At 38.6% G+C, this 20,328-nt stretch overlaps 1 protein-coding gene across 4 annotated transcripts in view; it reads left to right on the forward strand.

Moving 5' to 3' along the window:
• The first annotated feature begins 2,428 nt into the window (after positions 1 to 2,428).
• wu:fb13g09 (multidrug resistance-associated protein 5) overlaps positions 2,429 to 20,328 on the forward strand; it is a 37,623-nt gene continuing 19,723 nt past the window's right edge. The window contains exons 1-4 of one of the 4 annotated variants that reach the window (XM_044205616.1): positions 2,429 to 2,499; positions 15,515 to 15,703; positions 16,186 to 16,341; positions 20,025 to 20,172. In XM_044205616.1, the coding sequence (XP_044061551.1) occupies positions 15,525 to 15,703; positions 16,186 to 16,341; positions 20,025 to 20,172 (483 nt within the window). In that variant the 5' untranslated portion in view covers positions 2,429 to 2,499; positions 15,515 to 15,524. Of the gene's footprint in view, positions 2,500 to 12,040; positions 12,407 to 15,514; positions 15,704 to 16,185; positions 16,342 to 20,024; positions 20,173 to 20,328 lie in introns of those variants that run through there. The other 3 variants (XM_044205618.1, XM_044205617.1, XM_044205615.1) reach the window with 3 other exon arrangements.

Genomic DNA, 20,328 nt, shown 5'->3' on the forward strand with positions numbered 1-20,328 from the left:
CAATTATCTGCACAGTGGAAACTTATTTGAGAAAAGTTTATTTTTTAGACATGAGAAGTGGTTTGGTTGGCATCAGTTCTTTAACATGTTTTATAGTACGATATTCATCATGATGTAGCACATTTTTTGGAAAAGCAGATGGGAATGTCTATTTTTGTCACATTAAATATCTGACAAGTCAAAGTTCCTTAATACATTCATGCAGAAATCATGTAAAACTCCAAATCAGGCATGGTGATTGACTTGTGAGCATTGTGAATATTGTCCACAATGGCCTAATGCAGCTAGACATAATACAAAGACCTATGTTCTAATTATATGGGAAAATCTCTGACAGTAGACAAATTTATATTATATCACAGAATATATTGTTATATTGCCTGAACCACGGAGGTAAATATGAGACTTTCAGATTTCACATTGTGCTTTTGTCATTTGTGCAGATTTGTTGAGTTCCTTGACATTAGATGGAACCAGTGTTACAGTGAATTTGGTTGCTGTATGGGCACCAACACAGTCTCAACGAGTCTCAAAGACAAGCTTAACTTGTGCTTAAACTTGTTATACTAATCCTGTGTAATTTTCACCATCATTTGCTAGTTAGTAAACCAAAGGTCAGTTCTATCATTGCAGACTGAAAGAAAAATGAAGAGAAAAATGATCACTGATATGATTTTATAATGTTACACACAATACACAATCTGTACGGCTAAATAGGTAGAGTCTAAATGATTATTTACATGAAGCCGGAATAGAAATAGATCTGACGATGACTCAGTGTCCGATGTAAACGCTTCCTGGAGTTGCATCTTCAACTCAGGGTAGATGGATGAGACATGGAGCAGAATATCAGATGAGCTCACTGGACCTGGACCCTGAATCACACAGAGGGGCTGGACCTGATGAATGCTGGAGGTGGAGGGGAGACAGGTGAGGGGCATCAAGGCAGCACTAAAATGACAGCTGAAAGCATCCCAGAGATGAACAGTTGTTCTTGTTGAACAACAAGATGATTGGGTAACAGAGGTTGTAGTGGAATCATATTGGTTGAAGTAAACAGTGACAATCAGCTGATTTAGTTGACAGCATGGGGAATATGCATGTGCATATATATGGAGAGGACAGAGCATTTACTCAAGTACTGTACTTAAGTACAATTTTGAGATACTTGTACATTACTTGAGTATTTCCAGTGTATGCTACTTTATACTTCTACACCACTACAGTTCAGAGGGAAATATTCTACTTTTTACACCATTACATTTATTTGACAGCTATAGTTACTTTCCAGATTAAGATTTTGCAAGAAATAATTGATAATCTTATAAAAAAATACAGCCCAGTGTTAAAGATTAAACCAATAGTTCCCAACTTTTTGTCTCGTTGACTCGTACAAAAAAGCAGTGTGTAGTTGGGGCCACCTGTAGCAGTGCAGATGTCTGAGTTGTTAGCAGTTCCACCAAAGAGACATTTCCCCTTTAAACTTTTCAGATAGTTTAAATACAGTAACTGTTTGAGGCCCAGAGAGGTAAAATTATCTGATATTTCACAAAACAAAGAAAAGATTCCAAAAAATGAACCCTGACCCTTTGGAGGGAGGGGCCCGACCCACAGGTTGGGAACCACTGGACTAAACTACTGTATATAAAGTAGTTAAAACTAACTCCACCTCCAGCAGCTACAACCCTAAAATGCTGCTTACACATTGATGCATCGGTATTAAAAACCTGATAATGTCATAATAACGTATCAGTCACAGGGACAAAACGAGTACTTTCATGCTTTAAGTACATTTTGCTGATAATACTTCTGTATTTTTACTTAACTAGCTAAGATTTTGGATAGGCCTACATGACTGTTACTTTTACTTAAGTAAATGATCTGAATACTTCTTCTACCACTGTAACCATGTTATCATTGTGGTTTGCTACACTCTTATCCCTTTGGGCCAATCAAACTCTTGACCTTAGTCAAATTACTAGCTTACTTAGCCTACCTAATACTCCTGATAATTCGCCTCTCTAACAATTAACTGCTGTTTAAACTGTATAAACGTCCCTAAAATTATTATCAAAGGTTTGAATATATTATGTAAGAATGGATGCATTTAGCTTACTGTCATCATCTCATTGAGTCTAAAAATAGTCTACTGTATGTTCACAAAGTCGCAAAGTGATTCTACTGTTAGCTACTAAACATATTGCTCTTTATCAATACCATAGACTTTTATATACAGTCTGTGATCAATACTCACTTGATAGTAAACACAGTACTTTGGTCCATGTCAGGGTATTAGAACGATTAGTCTAGTTTTTCTGGCTGTTCACACATTTTGATCTGCGCTTGCTATCTGCAATCTGAACTGAAGCTGCCCATCACTTCAAGTGGCGCAGTATCGGTTACCATGGTGACCTACTTCATTTGGTGACGTCGAAATTATTCCGCGTTAACCCCAAAGATTGCAACCTAGCTTGTAATAATAGAGGGTCTGCTGGACGTGTAAGTAGACTAATTGTTTACCTATTAATCTAGTTTAACATTATACTGATATTTTCAAAAAATGACTTTGACTAATACTTTGGTTTATGACCATTAAGACTTGCAAAACTAATGACATTTCCACGTAGCCTCAAGTGCGTTAGTAATGTTAGCATGCTAAAGCTAAACTAAAATAGTGAACATGGTAAACATCATACCTGCCAAAAATCAGCATGTTGGCATTGTCATTATGAGCATGTTAGCATACTGATGTTAGCACTGAGCTCAAAGCACAGCCTTACTTTTGTTGTCTACCCTGTCCATGTGCCTGGCACACACTAAAATGCAGTAAACACAAAATCATTCACGTTATCTAACGTTATTTTTGAACCAGACAACAAAATAGGGAAGCCCATTTGTCATTGTCCATCACCTAGCAACAGTGTTCTCATGATTTAAACTACTTAAACGCCAGGCATTGTGGGAGAAAAACCTTCAGCTGGACCAGATGTCTTCAGGTCCTCTCACACACTGTTTAATTCTTTTACAATAAAACACTTGAGTCGAATAGAGTCCAATGCAATACAGATTTTACTGTAATATCAAAACAAAGTACACATAAAACCGAGTTGGTTCATGAAGCAACTGAACAGGCTCAGTTGTGCATTCACTTATATTTTCAAAACATGCTCCTCCTGGCTGGTTGTTGGGATGTTCCCTATTGGCCCATAATCAAAACACAGAAATCATTGCCATCATTGTCTCTGATTGGTTATGAATTATTGTGCCATTGCACTTTTACCCGCGTGAGGGTGCCATTACACAAGGAAACTTCTGATTAAAGACACGAAAACATGATTACCTCATCTGTCCTTGAATAAATTGGATAAAGATAAGGGTAAGGTTGTTTTTTGAGAAACTAAAACAGGAGGATCCGGGCAGAAAGATATGACTCCTGGGAAGAGCGTCTTTTCTGTCTCTTAATTAGACAGAAAGAGTTTATCGCAAAACTTCCCAGGCTCTGTTCAACGAAATACAAACTTTCGTGTGTTGTTTCTGGATCATAAATTCAATGTTTCCTTGTTTAAAATGGAGCACATCATAACTCTGCAACAAATGAGCACCCTCCGACCTTTGGTAAAACACATCAAAGCCCACAGCAGTTGGTATTACATGTGAACAGAGAGCATGCACATGTTCTTCTCTCAACTCTCATGTATGTCCATCTACTGTAGACACTTATTATAATCAATAGTATATTCTAAAATATATAAAAATAAAGGCTTTGTTACAACACTATATGTATTAATCAGGAAACATATTACTTGCGACCAAAGAGTGAGCTAATTCATGCACTAGGAACACAGAGAAGGGGGAGGTCACTCTGCCCTGTGTGCTTCAGAGTGTATACACAATTAGCAGTGTCATTGCAAGGGCAGAGGCATACAATTCATACAATGGGCACCCTTCCACAGGAATGTAGGTGCAGTACAAGACTTGATTGTCTATATATGTCTATATCAAGGAAAATATTTTTCACAGCATGTCTTGTAATTGACTTCCACACGTTAAAGGTACAACTTCATTTTTGGGCCGTGTGTCTGTCTGTTGTGTTTGATTTCTTCTTACCTTACCTCACCTAGTGGGGGGAAAAAAAACAATTCAATGAGAAATGTGTAGGATGTAGTGGCATCTAGTTGTGAAATTGTAGTTTACAACCATTTGAATACCGCTCGCCTCACCCTCCCCTTCCAAGCGTGTAGGAGAAACTACGGTTGCCACAAAACTAGCGAAAAACACGAAATGCCTATCTAGAGCCAGTGTTTGGTTTGTCCGTTCTGGGCTACTGTAGAAACATGGCGGTGACACATGGCGGCCTCCGTGGAAGGGGGACCTGCTCCCTCTGTAGATATAAACGGCTTATTCTAAGGTAATGAAAACACAACGATTCTTATTTTCAGGTGATTGTACACTAATGAAAACATGCTTATGAATATTATATTCTAGTTCTGCCAATAGCTCCTCCTAAATGTTACACACTGGTCCTTTTAATGCAGCTTTAACAACCAGCATAACAGTACCTGAAGAAAAAAATCAACGGAACTAGCATCGCAGTAACTACACTGTGTGCAGGAAAACATTGTAAATCAATATTCAGGTTTAAATCGTCTTGATGCAATTTGAATTATTCTGTGGCCTTGTATTCATTTCTGTAGCACTTTGCCTAAAAATCTCCTTACTGCCATTGTATACATCGTATAGTGGTTACTGCCCATGTTAATCAACATTCATAAAAATTGCTAATAATCATTCATTAATTAACAATATATATAATATAGTTCCCGTAAAATATGAGGAGGCTTTTTTAACTGCAATTACCCTGGATGAACCATAGAGTTGAGTGTGTCAGTGTCATTAAAACTGCATCAGTCTTCAGTTAATGACTTTTGATTCCTTGCTGCACAGCTTGATCAAGATCCCAATGATACATTCTAGCAAAATCAACAGTGACAGCCCCTAAGCTTTCGCTCAATGCGTGACTGACCCCTTATTAAACCTGACTGATTGTCAACTTGTAAGCTCTGTTCCCCAAGTTACTGTCAGGAATTTTGTATTCCTCCAAGGAAGCAGCATCTCAAACAGGAAGTACAAAGATACCAAAACCACTGAAACAAGCTGTGTACATTGCTCATATTAGTAGCTGGGTAGTAGCTTCAGATTAGGCGTGACCATGACATGAAAACTTCAGGAAGTGTAAGATCACTCTTTGAAAGGAGTGCTGAAGCAATTCATTCATTCAATTCATTTAGATGATTGAAAGAAAATGAATCACCAATAATTGTAATACCTGATTAATAGTTTAAAAATGCCAAAAAAATCACTGCTTCTAGCTTCTCAAATATGAATATTTGATGGGTTTTCTTTTGTAACAGAAAAATTAATATATTTGGGTATTGGACTGTTGGTCAGACAAAACAAGCTATTTCACTTTTTAATTTTTAGCTATTTTCTGATATTTTAGACAAAACAATTAATTGATTAATTGAAAAAATAATCAGTAGTAAACACGGCAACAAAGATCATTCTCCAGTGAAGTGACAACATTCACAATTTCCTCCAAAGTGTGTTCATGTTTCGAGCTTGTTTCTAACATGGTAAACCTGAAAAATCTATGGAATTGACTCAACTACAGTTTACATATGCAGAAACATCTTGAAATTAAATTAAACTACACACAGCAGCACTGGACACAATAAACAATTAATTTGGGGGGAAAAGAACCCTGAGTCATGGACAAACAAAGTTGTTTATTTGGATGGCACATACTAATGCAGTACAGGCCTGTTTCAGACTTTCACTCAAGTGCCTCAGTCCTCCCTTTCACATTGATTACACTTGTGGAGTACATGACCTCCTCTAAGGTTAATGAAAATGTCTCCGTGTGAGACGTCTGCTTTATGTCAGTTTCCTTGCACACCCAAATCCTGCAACATTTGCACCACTCTCTTCAGTTGCATTATGTGAATAACAAGAAACCTGCATTCTAATAAATGCCAAGTAATTAGAATGTGCAATGCTACTGACTGATTTATGAATATTAATGACATTTCACAACTCTTCACAAAGAAACAAACAAGCTGTGCTCTGCATTTATCTGCTGGAACATTTAAGGTATCATCAAGGGAGAAAGAATTTGCAAAGAATAGTGAGCTTTTCTCTGAAATACTGTAAACAAACAGCTATGTACCTTGCATATATTTAGCAGTTTGGCAATGTATTTTTCCCTGTGGATAACTGGTCAAATGTAGGCAATGTAATGTCATGTGGAGATATTTCCTATGCAGCTACACTAGAGTTTAATGGAAAGAATTTTCCCAGCCAGCCATCTACATCAGTGGTAAATCTAGAGCTTTTTTTGGTCTCTCAGTCTTGCAGAAACAGCAGCGTCCTTTTTCTAGGCTCACCATTTTACACCTATATTCAACAATCACTATCATAGTAGAGGCAGAGAAACCAATTTATTCCGGACAGTAGCCTCAATAGGCCATAAATATTGGAAATGCCTACCTTACAGCAAAGTTCACAGCATGGTGAGGGACCATATTAAATAACTTGTGTGAGGACTGTGTGAAGGTGAACAGCGAAAAATTCCAAATGTATCTGTGAAAGGACCGTGTCAAACGCTCAAGTCTACATTGGGTACATTTCTGGTGTCAGGAGCTTTAGATTGAGGAATCATTCCCACCTTAGAGCAACTCGTAAAAAATGTACTGTGAACAGATAGCCCTTTCTCAGAACATGTCCATCAATGACAACATAGCCCTTCTTAAATTCCATTATTTACTTCAGTGTACACTTCCAACACAAAGTTTTACACAAAATATAAGCTACAGTCTGAAACAACATAATACACATGGTTGAAAAAGAGCAGGAAGAAGAAAAATGTCATATTACCAGCCCCCTTCTCAACACAAATAACATAAATGGTCTACCACATATGGTTTGCCATCTATTTAACAACCTTTTGTGTATGTGTGTGCCTCAATGCACACATCAAAACAAACGCAACCAAAGAATTCCACAGTTTGACTCCACACACTGAAATACACATCTGCTTTAATGTAGTTTGTGCAAACTGATTTTTAAAATCAAATTTCCTTCTGTGATCATCATCATCTGATTTTAACACACAAAAAACATAACTAATAAGGTTTCAAATTCAACTAGATTTTTCAGTTGTATTACCCTTGACTTGATAAATAGTATGTTGGTAAATGTTCCCTTGAATCCACCTTTGTTATCCAAGGCATCTTACCATAATTTTGTTTCCTATCACACGTCATTATATAAATGTGTATTATTTCAAAAATGTATCACATGCAACATTCACCTCCTCATATACTTCATTCCAGTCCTCCTCTAAAAGGTCATTTCACTTATTTATTGCCTCATCTATTCTTAACCTGACATCTTTAGGCCTTTTTACTTCATTATCTTTCTTAAGTTGACAATCATACACTGCAAATACTAGTAAGTGATCACTTGTATCATTTACTTGTAGCCCACTTTGAACAGTACTCTCCACTACATTTGTATGTAATACTGGTTGAAAATAAAAAGTTGTGTGATCATACTGTGCTCTAGACGTAACTATGGCTTGGCAGTTATCAAGGTCCCAGGAGGTTAATAGCGAAGTCCAGATTCAGAGCAGTGATTGCAGAAGTTCAGCAAATTTCCCAGCTCAGTAAAGTGAGACACTGTCGATGATTTTCTTCACTATTTCATGTATTGCTTTTTTCTGTCTATCAGTGGTGCAGAGAAGGCTGCCAGAGAGATTGCATCACTGTATTAAGTCATAGTAGAGGTAGAGGCAGAGTCTAAAAACTGTTGAAATTCTCTTTATATTTGCTGACAGCACAGCAACTATGCAGTAACTGTTGGATATAACATAATTAGTCTCATGTTGCTCGTATCAAACCTTAAAGTACTTTGAATTAATGATGGAGTAAACCTCTCTGAACAAAAGCCTGTACCGAGCGGCATGCGTTATTTATTGTATTATAAGAGTTTTCCTTATCAATACATCTTTGAAATTGTATTTTGTGTCATTTCATTAAGGCTGAAGGAGAGACACAAACTCAGCAGGTTTGTGCATGGCAAACAGGTTTTCAACACGTAGAGTTTAGCTAAATATAATGCCCAAGGAGATTTGATTAAACACCGTTAGAAGTACTCCTGAAGTGCAAACATGCCCACACCGACGCGACACTTAATCATGTTGTTCACAATAGATGTTGCACATCCTGAGGAAGTGTTATTTTCTATGACAGTGATGTTAACAGCAGGACATCTAAACTAAACGACAAGCTGTTGGTTTGAATCAGAGTTTTCCGCTGCTTTTTCATTATGTGAATTTGGTGCATACACATGGGTAAATGTAGTTCACCCTCTGCAGAGGTGGGACAGTATTCGTTCCCTGTGTAGACAGTGGTCTGGACAGATGCTCTTCTGCCACAATCATGATGGTTCCTCATGATAAGAGCTATCAGATATGTCTATTTTCATCCTCTGTGTGTGTGTGTGTGTGTGTGTGTGTGTGTGTGTGTGTGTGTGTGTGTGTGTGTGTGCTTTTACTGTTTCCTAGTTAGTTAGTTCTTTGTTTCAAGAAATGCAGGTACTTATTCTGGTATCATCTTTTAGCACGACCATCAGTCCAAACCGCAACTAACTCTTTCACCTGTAACTTCCCCCTTTCCTGAGCTCTTTTTTTTTAAGTTTAGTTTGGCAAATCAATGTGACCATAATTTTTATGTGTTTTAAAGCCTTTCTTCACTTATCAACAAAGTCAATCAACCCAGATAGGAGGCATAATTTGGCTCATCCAACTGAAAGTAATTTGGATGGAGAAAGAAGGAAGTGAGTCTGTTTCTCTGCATTGTTTCACCCAATTATAGTCAGAACTGCTCAGGAGACCATCACTGTACCTTTTAGCACACAACAAAACCCTTTAGTACCGCCATCAGGCCACCATCATTGATTGAAGAACCAGTTCGCTTCTGGAAACTTTTTTGCCACTAGAGGCCAGTATAGGAAATTCAGGTACACAATTTGGGTAAATTAAAGTCTGTCTAGCGCCATCATTATTCCACACTCACATTTTGGCCTGTAACTCTTGACACTTTCTTATATTTTGTTGAAAATCTAATCAAGTGGATATTTATGCTCCAAAACCAAAGCTTGGTAAAGGGGACTTTAGTTATGTGATATTGATTTAGTCAAAGTTTGAAAGATGTTTGAATCCTATTTTATCCTATTTTCATCAGACAGACTGAAACATTCAGAACCCGCATGTTGCTCTTGATGTGACACGTAGAGCAGAGGACTGATTATCCCAGGACCACAGGCTCAAATCCATAGTTAAACATAAAATCCTAAATGGCAAAATATATATTCTAAATAGAGAGTACATGCATTATTTATGTGGTACACCACAAAATTGTGCAACCATATTTGTGTATTTTTTTATTAGCCAAACACATATTTTAAGAGGTAATATAGGTGATAATAATGTTAATTTGTTTTCATATTAATTGTGAAGAGAAATAATAAATCCAAGCAGCACCCAGGTGGGAACTTTTGGCACCAGAGCAGCTGCGTCCGGGTTGCCTTGGGGAGAAACTTCCGCCCAAAACCCAGATGTAACCTGGAAGACGAACCGAGTGCACCTGTATCTTTCAGGATTGCTGCTGTGGTACCAACACAGTATAATAATTGGTCTTGCTAATGAATCACAATGCAAGCATTTTAAGATTACGAGTTTCTTACAGCAGTGAGTGAATAGCTAAAGCATGCCTGCCGTTCAGTCAGAAACAGTCGCGTCATTTATTGCAGATCATCTAACTGTGACTAAGTTCGAGCGAAGACAGAGGCCCATATCTCCACAATTCTTTCTCTATAATGAAAAATTGCTCACTGTGTAAACAAGCCTCAGTTTACCTGTGTGCCGTGTACTAAGCTGGATGCATTTTTGCTTGCTGCTAAATTGCAGCTGTGTTGTTGTTTTAAATTAGCTTTATGTTCAATGCTGTTTTGTTGCGCACAGCCAAGGCTTATAAATTACTATTGCTTGACTGCTTTGGCCCATTAGCAGGTCTCAGTGTAGCTGTTATTTGTATAGCAAGCTGGGCTTAAGGTCTTTATTATTTACGTGGGGACAACGTCAAGTCACTATACAGAGAGTTTACTATTTATATGGCAGATATTTCTTCAGTCTAGCTCCTCCATGCACCTGTCAACGGAGTAAACAAAGCATAGTTAGGATGTTGAAACTCTCCCAGCTAGTGACAGCATTTTTATTAGCACCAGCAGCACAGCTTGATAATTCCAGTCTATCACAACATCTGAAGCCCCTCTATATGCTTCAGTGTTTCAATTTCTTTTTGTTTATGGCCTCCTAATTTTGAATCCTTGTCCTTGGTAGGATGAACTGCACCAGTTGGGATTTGAACACTTGGAATTTATGATAAATAATTATTTCAAAATGTTAGATCTAAATGTGATTGCAGATGGTGACAAGTAAACAATGAGGGAGGTTCCTGAATCGTATGGGCACAGAGGTACATTTATTAAAATATGACTGACTTTTAGACTGACATGTGCATGGATTGGAGCTATGTGCAGGTTTATATATAGTGACATGAATATAGGCGCACACCCATGCTGTCGGTCACTTCATGCAATTTCCTGTAATGTTCCGAATTATACAGTTAATTATACATAAAAGCATGTGTTATAGCAAAACAATAACATAAGTCATAATTTCACTTAACCTTAACCTCAGTCAACAATTATTCTAATATGTTATGAAAGATCCAGTGACATAACAAAGCTCTTTGTTGATCACAGGACACTAGGGCTGCAGGTGAAGATTATTCTCCTCTTTTTTTATTAATTAATTTACTGTTTCGTCTCAATACTGTGACAAGGGAAAAACAAAGAATACTCAATTTATAGTGATACAAAAAATGCATGAATGTATGGATGTATTTGTACTAAGTAAATGATAATGATAAGTCTAGTAGTCAACAAAAAATGAATTGGCAACTCTGACAATCAGTCACTGTTTGTCTTTTTTTAAGCAAAAATTATGGTTTCAGGTTTGCAAATGTGACAATTTGCTGCATTTCCTTGTGTTTCATTATAGTAAATTGAATATCTTTGGGTTTTGGACTGTTGGTCGGACAAAACAAGAAATTAAATGACATCACCTTGGGCTCTAGGAAATAGTGATGGCATCTTTCACTGTTTTCTGACGGTTTATACACCAAATAATTAATCGATTAATTAAGAAAATCATCTGTAAATTAGTCGCTAATCTACAGATAATAATATGGTAATATGCAAATAAAGTATATATAAAATGCTGCACACACATCTGACCAGAAAGAGCCACTTAGTTTTAAAGGTGAGCAAGCCAGTGTTTTTACCTTAAGGCCTTACAGACAAATACGCAGTAGTCCTCCAAAAATCAAAGCCCAAGATTGTGTGTGATTTGGAATATTAAAATAAATAAATAATAAAAAGCATGTTGCACCTTCCTGCACTCCAAAAATAGGGATAACCTCACACATGCAATGTAAATAATTATATTATAACCATGATGCCTGATCTGCTAAAAAGTTATTTTACTCAAAATGATGAGGAAAAAATATTGTTAAATAATATTGATTATTGTTTTGAATTTTTTGCTGTGAATGTTTTCATCATGATTGTGATTTATTTGATATAGCAGCGACTCTTTAAATTAGTTTTTCTTTTTTAATTACTCTTCCAAAAAACTATTAATCACACAATTAATTATTTCAAACTTCAAGTTGCTTCAAGGTGCATCTCTTTTGGTTACATGTTCATCCTTAATTAGTAAAGTGGACAATACTGACGTGCCCCCCCCGACCCCCCCACCCCGCCCCGGGCCCCCCACCCCTCACCCCCGGAGCCGCCCCTGTCTCGAGCGTATACTTCCTTATTAATGTCAGAGGCGTTGTTACTACGGTGACTGTTCAGCACCGTCACCGGTTGGCGGAGCCGCTTTGACGTCAAAGTGATATCGGGAATTCCTCTCCCCGTAGAGCTCCGTGTGACGGTGAACCGGAGCTCCAGACACTGCTGGGAAATAGCAGCACGTACTGTATACACGTGAGCCGTCAAGTGTGCCGTGTTTCCTGCCCATGTTTTCATCTGAGCCCCGGTCCGCTGCTGGAGAAGATGTGTATTTATGGTTGTGGAAATTAAGTTTAGGTTTAATGACAAAACTTAGAAAAAGAGACAACATATGTCAACTGCATCTTCATCTGCATTTCCTGCTTATAAACACAAGAGCTGAGATCTGTGCTGCCGCTAAAGTGACCCGAGCAAGGCCGACTTGAATGTAAGTGTGAATGAAAACTTAAATCAGCACTAACACTTACACTGCAGCACTACAACACAGTTGCTGATGATAGTAATTGTAGTAGTATAGAGTTTGTGTCATGACGATGAGACAAATTAAAAGTGATATTGATAAAGTAAACCAGGCAATTATGCAATATTTCTAGCAAAAATAGTTTGAAAATTTGGGTTTAAAGTTGTATTTGTCACTTAAAGTGATGAGCATGTAGCCCCTTGATTTATAAAAAGATATTCAGAATCGGCTTTTTTTGGCCAAGTATGTGTACAAATACAAGGAATTTGACTCCGTTTTTCATTGCTCTGTGTTACACACAGTTCAGTAGAAATATTCATAGCCTACAGCTAAAAACAAGGACAACAAAGATAGGTAAAAATACACATGGAACTATTTTATATATATATAAGTTGGTGTATATATAAATATATATAAAAAACAACAATGATCAACAACATACAGTGTCTATATATGTCAAGTGTTTCTGTAAATTGTAAACATTATAAATAGTGCAAAGAAATAAAGATTGAATGAATCTTAAAGACAGAAATGGTGGGAAATAATTATGTTCAATGACGTTTTCAAAACTGCTGAGGCAGTAGTGATTATATTTTATCTTAATTCTTATCTTTTTGGAAACACTGATACATGAAAAGGTCGGCTAAAAATATAGGGGAAACAAAACGTCTGTGTCTTTGACATTTACTTAAGTTTACCTTCGCCAATATGGAGTAGTTCTGTGTGCACCATAACTGTACTTATGAACTTTCTATGCCCTAATTTCTAGTTTTATTTTCTTTGTCTTCGTCCTGTATCATTTGGTATATACGCCATATAGAGCTGGTAGTCAGCCTCTCCGTGTCCACGCTGGAAACACAGAGAGTCCGTTGGAGCTTTCACAGTCACTAGAAGCACTTTGATGGCCCTTTGTAAGAGTTTCTGTGTGGTACCTGTGTTGTAGCTGAACTAAGTAAGTAAGTTAGCCGTGGCCCTGCTGTTTATGAAATTCATCAAGGGAAAGAATGCAGTCCAGTTGTGCTTCTACAGTCATTAAAGGCACAAGTCCGAAACCATTGTGCCAAAATAGAAAAATACTATGTAGAGGGTTAGCAAAAACTTTGCAGCTGGGAAAGCTACAGTGCCGACCCATTCTAGCCACTAGCTAACAAATACTATTGCTGCGTTCCAGACAATGTTGGAGGTCTGAATTACCCAGTTTAAATTTCTGACATCAAACGTAAACAAAAAACATGGCTGACCGTGACAAGCTGATGTCGATTTGGCAAGTGTACACACAATTGAACTCTCAGCAGTGCAGCCTCCTTGCATATATAAACAAAACAGAGGAGGAAACAACAACGCGTGAACAAACACCATTATAGGCCTACATATTATTTTACGGCATTTTCATACTCGGAAACGTATCTAAATATTCCATTCACAAACCTAATGCATTACTGTAGTCTACAAATGCATCCCATCCCCCTCCCCTATTGATTGAAATGTAGCCTAATGTGCACTTCCATGGGTGCTGCCATTGCTGTGTGACATCAGACAACTGCTTCTTCGTGAAGTCGGGGTAGATGGATTTCCTCCGAGTTCCCAAGTAGAAACTCCGACTTTAAGTGACGTTTCATTGTACTTTTTCTTGTAGGAGGCTGGAAATTTTCGAGTTCCAAGTTGTCTGGAACGCAGCACAACAGTCTGTAGAAACGAAAGCTGGCTCCATATACGTCACCTGCCTCCAGATCAGCCAATAGCAAAATTTAATGGCAATCGCCGGGTTTCAACCTGTAGAGGGCAGTTGCTATGTATATTTATGTGTAGAATTCAAATACTTCCCACTAAAATGTAAAGATTTGGACCTGAATCCATCAACAACACTAATAAATACCCATATGCATTGGTTTTGGGCTTTGGATTACACGTTACACCCTTAACCTATCCGTTTTAAATTTAATTTCTTTTATTTAGGCAGCTCTCGGATTGCAGGGCTACACTGTTCTTGACTGTAAACAAAGCTCTGCAAAGTTCACAGCCATATGACAAACTTCACATGATATAGGCACTGAGGGCTGCAGAAGGAAACAAAGCCTCTTTTCATGCTTTTTCTCAACCCCAGCATTTGGCTTCCATCACACTTACATATACATGACACGTTACATTTGTTGCAGTGTATTTCTCAGCAGAACTTATTTTATCAGTTTCTGTTATGTGACTCTGTTTGTGCCCCCACTGGGCCATCTGTATTGAATCTCATTATTGACCACATTCTCTGGACAGTCAATCTGCACCCCACGCAGAGTCTGGCTGACCTTGTCACGAAGCTTTGCCATAGAAGGGATCAGTGACAGTGTACAGACGTACTGGCAGCTCAGATGTCTGCTCCCAAGCTCCTGGGGCTGCTGGCAGGTTGTCTTTAAATAGATAAGCATTTTAGTTGTATGCCAGAGAGGCACCGTGACCTCTGAACAAGGTGATTTCTCAAGTCTATCTGCGTCTCAGAGGGTGATTCAGCCGAACACAGCTTTTCTCTAATAGTTCTCTGGGTTAAAGGCAAATTGCTGTGTTTTATTCTTCCTTTTTCCCGCTGAGAATGTAGCTGAAATGTCAGCTTGGAAGTGTTTTTTTCTTGAAGAAAAAAAATCTTGAAGCATCTCAGAAAAAAAATAAACTGTAGTCTACTGTATATCACACCATTCCAACAGATTGCTGAAACTGTGTGAAGATGTTTAATGTTTTCAATAGTGCTTAAACAATGAATTGATTAGTTAATTGACAGAGAATTAATCTACAACCATTTGGATAATAGAATAATCGTTTAAATACTTTTTCAAGTAAAACTGGCAAATAATTATTAGTTGCAGCCCTTGTTTTCAATGATTATGTCAAATCAGATCTCTGACGTATCAAACGTAATCAGATCTTGTGTTTTTCATTGTTCAAACTGCACAAGTTGGAGTTAAAGGTTTTTATCTGCAGCGGTGATACCAGGTACCAATGGGTACATATCTGTAGTTGTATATTTGCAGGCTGTTGTCACACATCTGAAATGTATTTGTGCTTAATGTAGTTTTGCTGCTCTCTCCCCAGAGGGTCTGCCATGTTCCCTGATGCCCTAGAAGCAGCTGGCCGGGTGGAGGGCTTGCCACTGTCCTCCCCGCAACCGCTACCACAGCTAGATGAAGAGGAAGCAGAGGCATCAGTGGAGAGGGGGCCAAAGAGACAAGGCCGCTATCGGCAAAGCCTGCAGCTTTTAAAGCCCTTCAGGATAACTCACAAGTAAACAAAATTGTATTTAAGTTCATGTGGTGACTCTCTGACAGTGAGCCAGATAAAGGTGGACATAAAGACATACAGACAGTTTCTGGCTGGCACATTGACAGACAGATACCCATTTAAAGACACACATAGACACAAAAATTCACATGCTGACTGTTGGGGAGTAGCAGGAGGCCATGATAAGGGGTAGGAACTTATCCCCCAGCGACAGACAGCACAGTGTTTGAACATATGCCGACTGATAAACTGCCCCTGCATGTTTTTTTTTTTCTTTTTTGCTGCTCTCTCAGATTTCTGTGAAGAGCATGCAAATTACTGTTCAAACACTGCGGGCATGACTCACCTTTCATTGACTCTGGCAAGCAAAGACGCCGCTTCTTTCTCAGTGGCCTATGTGGGCTTGCTCCCCCAACGTAGCACCTCTGTGTGTGCCCGCACTTTTAGACATCTCACCCATTTCCACATCTTCTTCTCTATTCCAGGCACCAGCACCCAGTCGATAACGCCGGCCTCTTCTCATTTATGACTTTGCACTGGCTCTCCCCACTGGCACTGAAGGCCTACAAGGCGTCCAGCTTGTCTATAGATGATGTGTGGGGACTGTCTTGCCATGAAGCCTCTGAAATCAACTGCCAAAGGTGAGGTAACTGTGGCACCGCTGAGGTTTGCCTGATGAAAGGGACCTGCAGTGTTCAGAAAACTCCATTTGGTGCTGAAACACAGTATTCCCATAAAACTGTAGTTGGGGTGAGATCTGACATGAAAAGGATTTGTCTAAAGGTGAGGTTATACCGCATAAAGCCATTTATAAGACACAGCTTATTCCTGTGCCATAGACTTTCATTGTTGTCCAAAACTTATTAGGCATCATGAGCCACCTCACTGCACTAAGTGATATGTTCCTTCATTACCATGAACATGGGAACTGTAGTTCATTTATAGTCAATCCCATGTACAGTGTACTGCTCCCGTAAATACTCGCTTGCACACCAACATGGCAACTGAACATAATCCTGAACATATGCACTATTTGCTCCTAAAAAAAAGTGCCCCAGCTGTTTTAGGAAATAGCTCAGTCTTTTTTTTTTAAATATAAGTAACAACCTTCATTTAAAAACTGCATTTTGTGTTTGCTTGTGTTATCTTTGACTAATATTTAAATTTGTTTGATGATCTGAAACATTTAAGTGTGACAAACATGCAAAAAAAAGGAAAAGAAATCAGGAAGGGGCAAACACACCACTGTATATGGGGCGCCCCGGTAGCCCGGTAGGGCATGTGTACCATGTACAAGGCTGAGTCCTTACCACATGCGGCCTGGGTTCAAATCCAGCCCGCAGCCCTTTGCTGCATGTCATCCCCTCTTTCTCTTAATAATCTTAACTTTACTTCTTAACTTTTTTTAAAATTTGTGACATATTTTTAAAGTTTCCAGTGGGCGTGAGGCTAGGAGACCCAGACATGCTGGGGAATGCGAAAAGTACTGAGAGACTAATTTAGAGGTATGGTTGGTTTGGGTCTTTTCATGTGATTTGTTGACATTAAGAAAAGTATATAATATTGCCAGCTTTATTCTTTTCGTACAGTGCAAACAGCAGACTGCACATGGCATCTCCCCTATATGCTCAGACACCCAGAGATCAACTAGCACTCATATGCTGGAATGCTACCTCGTCTCAGGTTTTCTATGTGTCAGTTAGTTTGTGCTAACTTGATAAAACTCAACTTTTGACACAAGGTACCTCTACAAAACAGGGTCTCAATATTAGCTAATGCTATAGGATCTGCTTTTTTAATAATGTACATAAGTGGTGCAAATTCCCTTACTAAGTTGCAAATAATCAAATTACTATTAACATGTAATGAACCCGGGATGTCTTGGGCCACTGGGCAGTTGCCTGCTTTGCCTAGTAATTCATCCCTGGTGGAAATGCATTGCTGTGCCAGTGGAAGATTTTATGTGTCTGCTAGTTTTCCATTAAATCCAAGTCAAAATGGTGCTATAAACCTGTAAGTTTGTCATGTTTTGTAATGTAGACACACATTATGATACAATGAATGATCCACTGAGGTGAAAAAGTCATGTTTTGTTTCAAGTACCCAGTGGCGCTTGTTGTATCAGGGCATATTCAGGTGAACATATCTACATCACACTGTTTCACTCTCACACTGTAGGGTCCCTGGGATTGTTTTTCTTATTTGAACAAATATTGAGAAACCTTCTTTGCATTCCTTGCCCTATATGTGAGCTAGATTCATGTGGTGATTAAAAAAAAAAACATACTGTAGATAACAAGAACAGGAAAACAGTCCAAAGTTGCATTTTCAGTATGAATATTTAATTCCCTGCTATGTAAACAATTGTATAGGATTTTGTATGTTAGTACTGGATGTGGTCAGTCTGTGCAGTGAAACCTCATTGATGAACATCCAGTCTTTACCAATGCAGGAACATTGTGTTGTTAACACAAGGCTGCTAAGAATAGCAGGGATTAGAGATTACAGGGAGAGTTGGTGCCTGACTTGGGTGGTTATGTCATTAACTCCTCTACCTGCGATGCACTGTGTCTCCCTGTCACATTCATTAGCTGTCATTGACTGGAGCCAGGCTGGAGCAGACCATGAGATAAAAGTCACTGTTTGCCTGCCAAAGCACATCTTGAGAAATGCCTTGTAGTAATGCACTAATTCTATGAATGAACAATAAAGACTTACAATAAGCTTATTAGGGGGCATTTAGTTTTTATTGCTCTATTGAAAAGAAAACCAATGCTTTTTCTATTACTCATGTACTGTTGAGTCATGGTGCCATGACTTGGCAATATAGAGGAATGTGACTATTTGAAGAAGTTCACTCTTGTGTCTGGTGACAACTGTGTGGGTTGTAAATGACCTGTTCTGTTTAAAGGCTCTGGCTCAGGGCCTGGAGATTTAGTGCTGCTGCTGCTTTGTGTGTGTTAAAGAGCACATAGAAGGGCAGCAGCAAACGAGCACAAAGCTATCACATTGGCACGGGTGGGCGCTGCAGAGTCGATGAAGACGGAAGGTCTTTATTTTGTGTTTACATAGCAAGAACAGTTATGCAACCCCTGATGCAAAGCAGAGATGGCGAGAGAGGGAATGGGAAAAGCACCCTGGGAGAGTTGACACTTGTTGGTGCTCAGTGAGGTGCGAACCTTGAACACGATGTCCTGGCCAATACACTCTCGAAACATCAGCTTCTCTTGCCATCTGGCAAACTGAGACAATGGCTGTTAGGAACATTTCAGCCATATTTAAAAGCAAATCATTCCTCCTCTGGATCCCACACTGTTGCCCTGGTGCTCCCATTTTCATTTATGTGTGTGATCACTCATGCGCATAAAGCTCTGCTATTATATCGTGGAGTTTTTAAATCTTGGAAATGATCTGAATTCTGATGATGAAAACTATAAATACACATGACTTTGGATATATAGTGTATTAATATTTACCATTATGTAGGTACATGTTAATTAATTAGTTCTTTCAGTACATTGTTCACTGTTCCTTGTTTGGTCCATTGATGGGATTTAGCAACACAAAATGTATTACTCACATAGAAGTCTCATTTCCACTGACTCAAGCTGTGCTCTATGCAGATATTGGGCTGCAATTAATTGTAATTTCTTAGATTCAACATAATTTGACTTCAACTGGTAATTATCAGGCTGTGCGAGAGTCTAGTTGGTTTAATGTTCTGTCTATCCCTGATACGTTTTTAATAAATTCATTAGGGCATAAATTACTTTCTGCAGCTGCTCTGCTGCTGCTTTATAGTGTCATTAGCAATGATGCATTTGGCCAACAAGATATTTTACCCTCTTTAAGGGGTATTATACAGCAATAAAAGTACATTAGCACATCTTTAACATGTGCGGGAGTAGCATTCACATTCTAATTATGTGATGCATCATTCATGATTGTATATTGTAGGTCACCTTTAGATTATTATCAGCCTAGTTGCCTTAATTTTTCTTTTGTGATTATCAACTGCCATGATTGCCTGCCAAACTGTTTATATCCCCGATTGTGCTTTCAGTTAGTCGATAAATCGGAAGTGCAACGCTACAGTTTTTAAGGAAAAATAACAATACGTAAAGTGTTCTTTTGACTTAATTTTGCCCTTCAAAAAATGCCACCTTTTACGTATATTTAATTGGTACTATAACAGCACGTTGCATAGCATTCATGTGCAAGAGTGGAAAATTTGACTCATTATTCAGTAAATTAAGTTCAATAACAATGTTATGATGTTTGGTTGAGCTTGTCATCATTTTGCGCTCCTGGTTTCTGGTTCTAGGCTCGAAACTTTGTGGCATGACGAGCTGAAAAGACGAGGGCGAGAGGGGGCATCCCTGTTAAGAGTCTTCTGGAGGTTCTGCCAAACCCGCATGCTGGTGGCCATCTTTTCCCTCCTCCTCACAATGGTGGCAGGCTTTGTTGGGCCCGTGAGTACTGTCCAAATCCTCCTTTCCCTTTATATTCCGGTGATTTGGGTAATAAGACTTTCAGCATGGTCGCTGGCTTGGTGTCTGGGTGTATTTTCTGAAAATCGCTTTATCCCGTTTCACGCTGGTCTGGAAATTTAAATGAAACCACACTGG

Source organism: Siniperca chuatsi, linkage group LG8 (assembly GCF_020085105.1).
Source record: "Siniperca chuatsi isolate FFG_IHB_CAS linkage group LG8, ASM2008510v1, whole genome shotgun sequence".
Lineage (NCBI taxonomy): Eukaryota > Metazoa > Chordata > Actinopteri > Centrarchiformes > Sinipercidae > Siniperca > Siniperca chuatsi.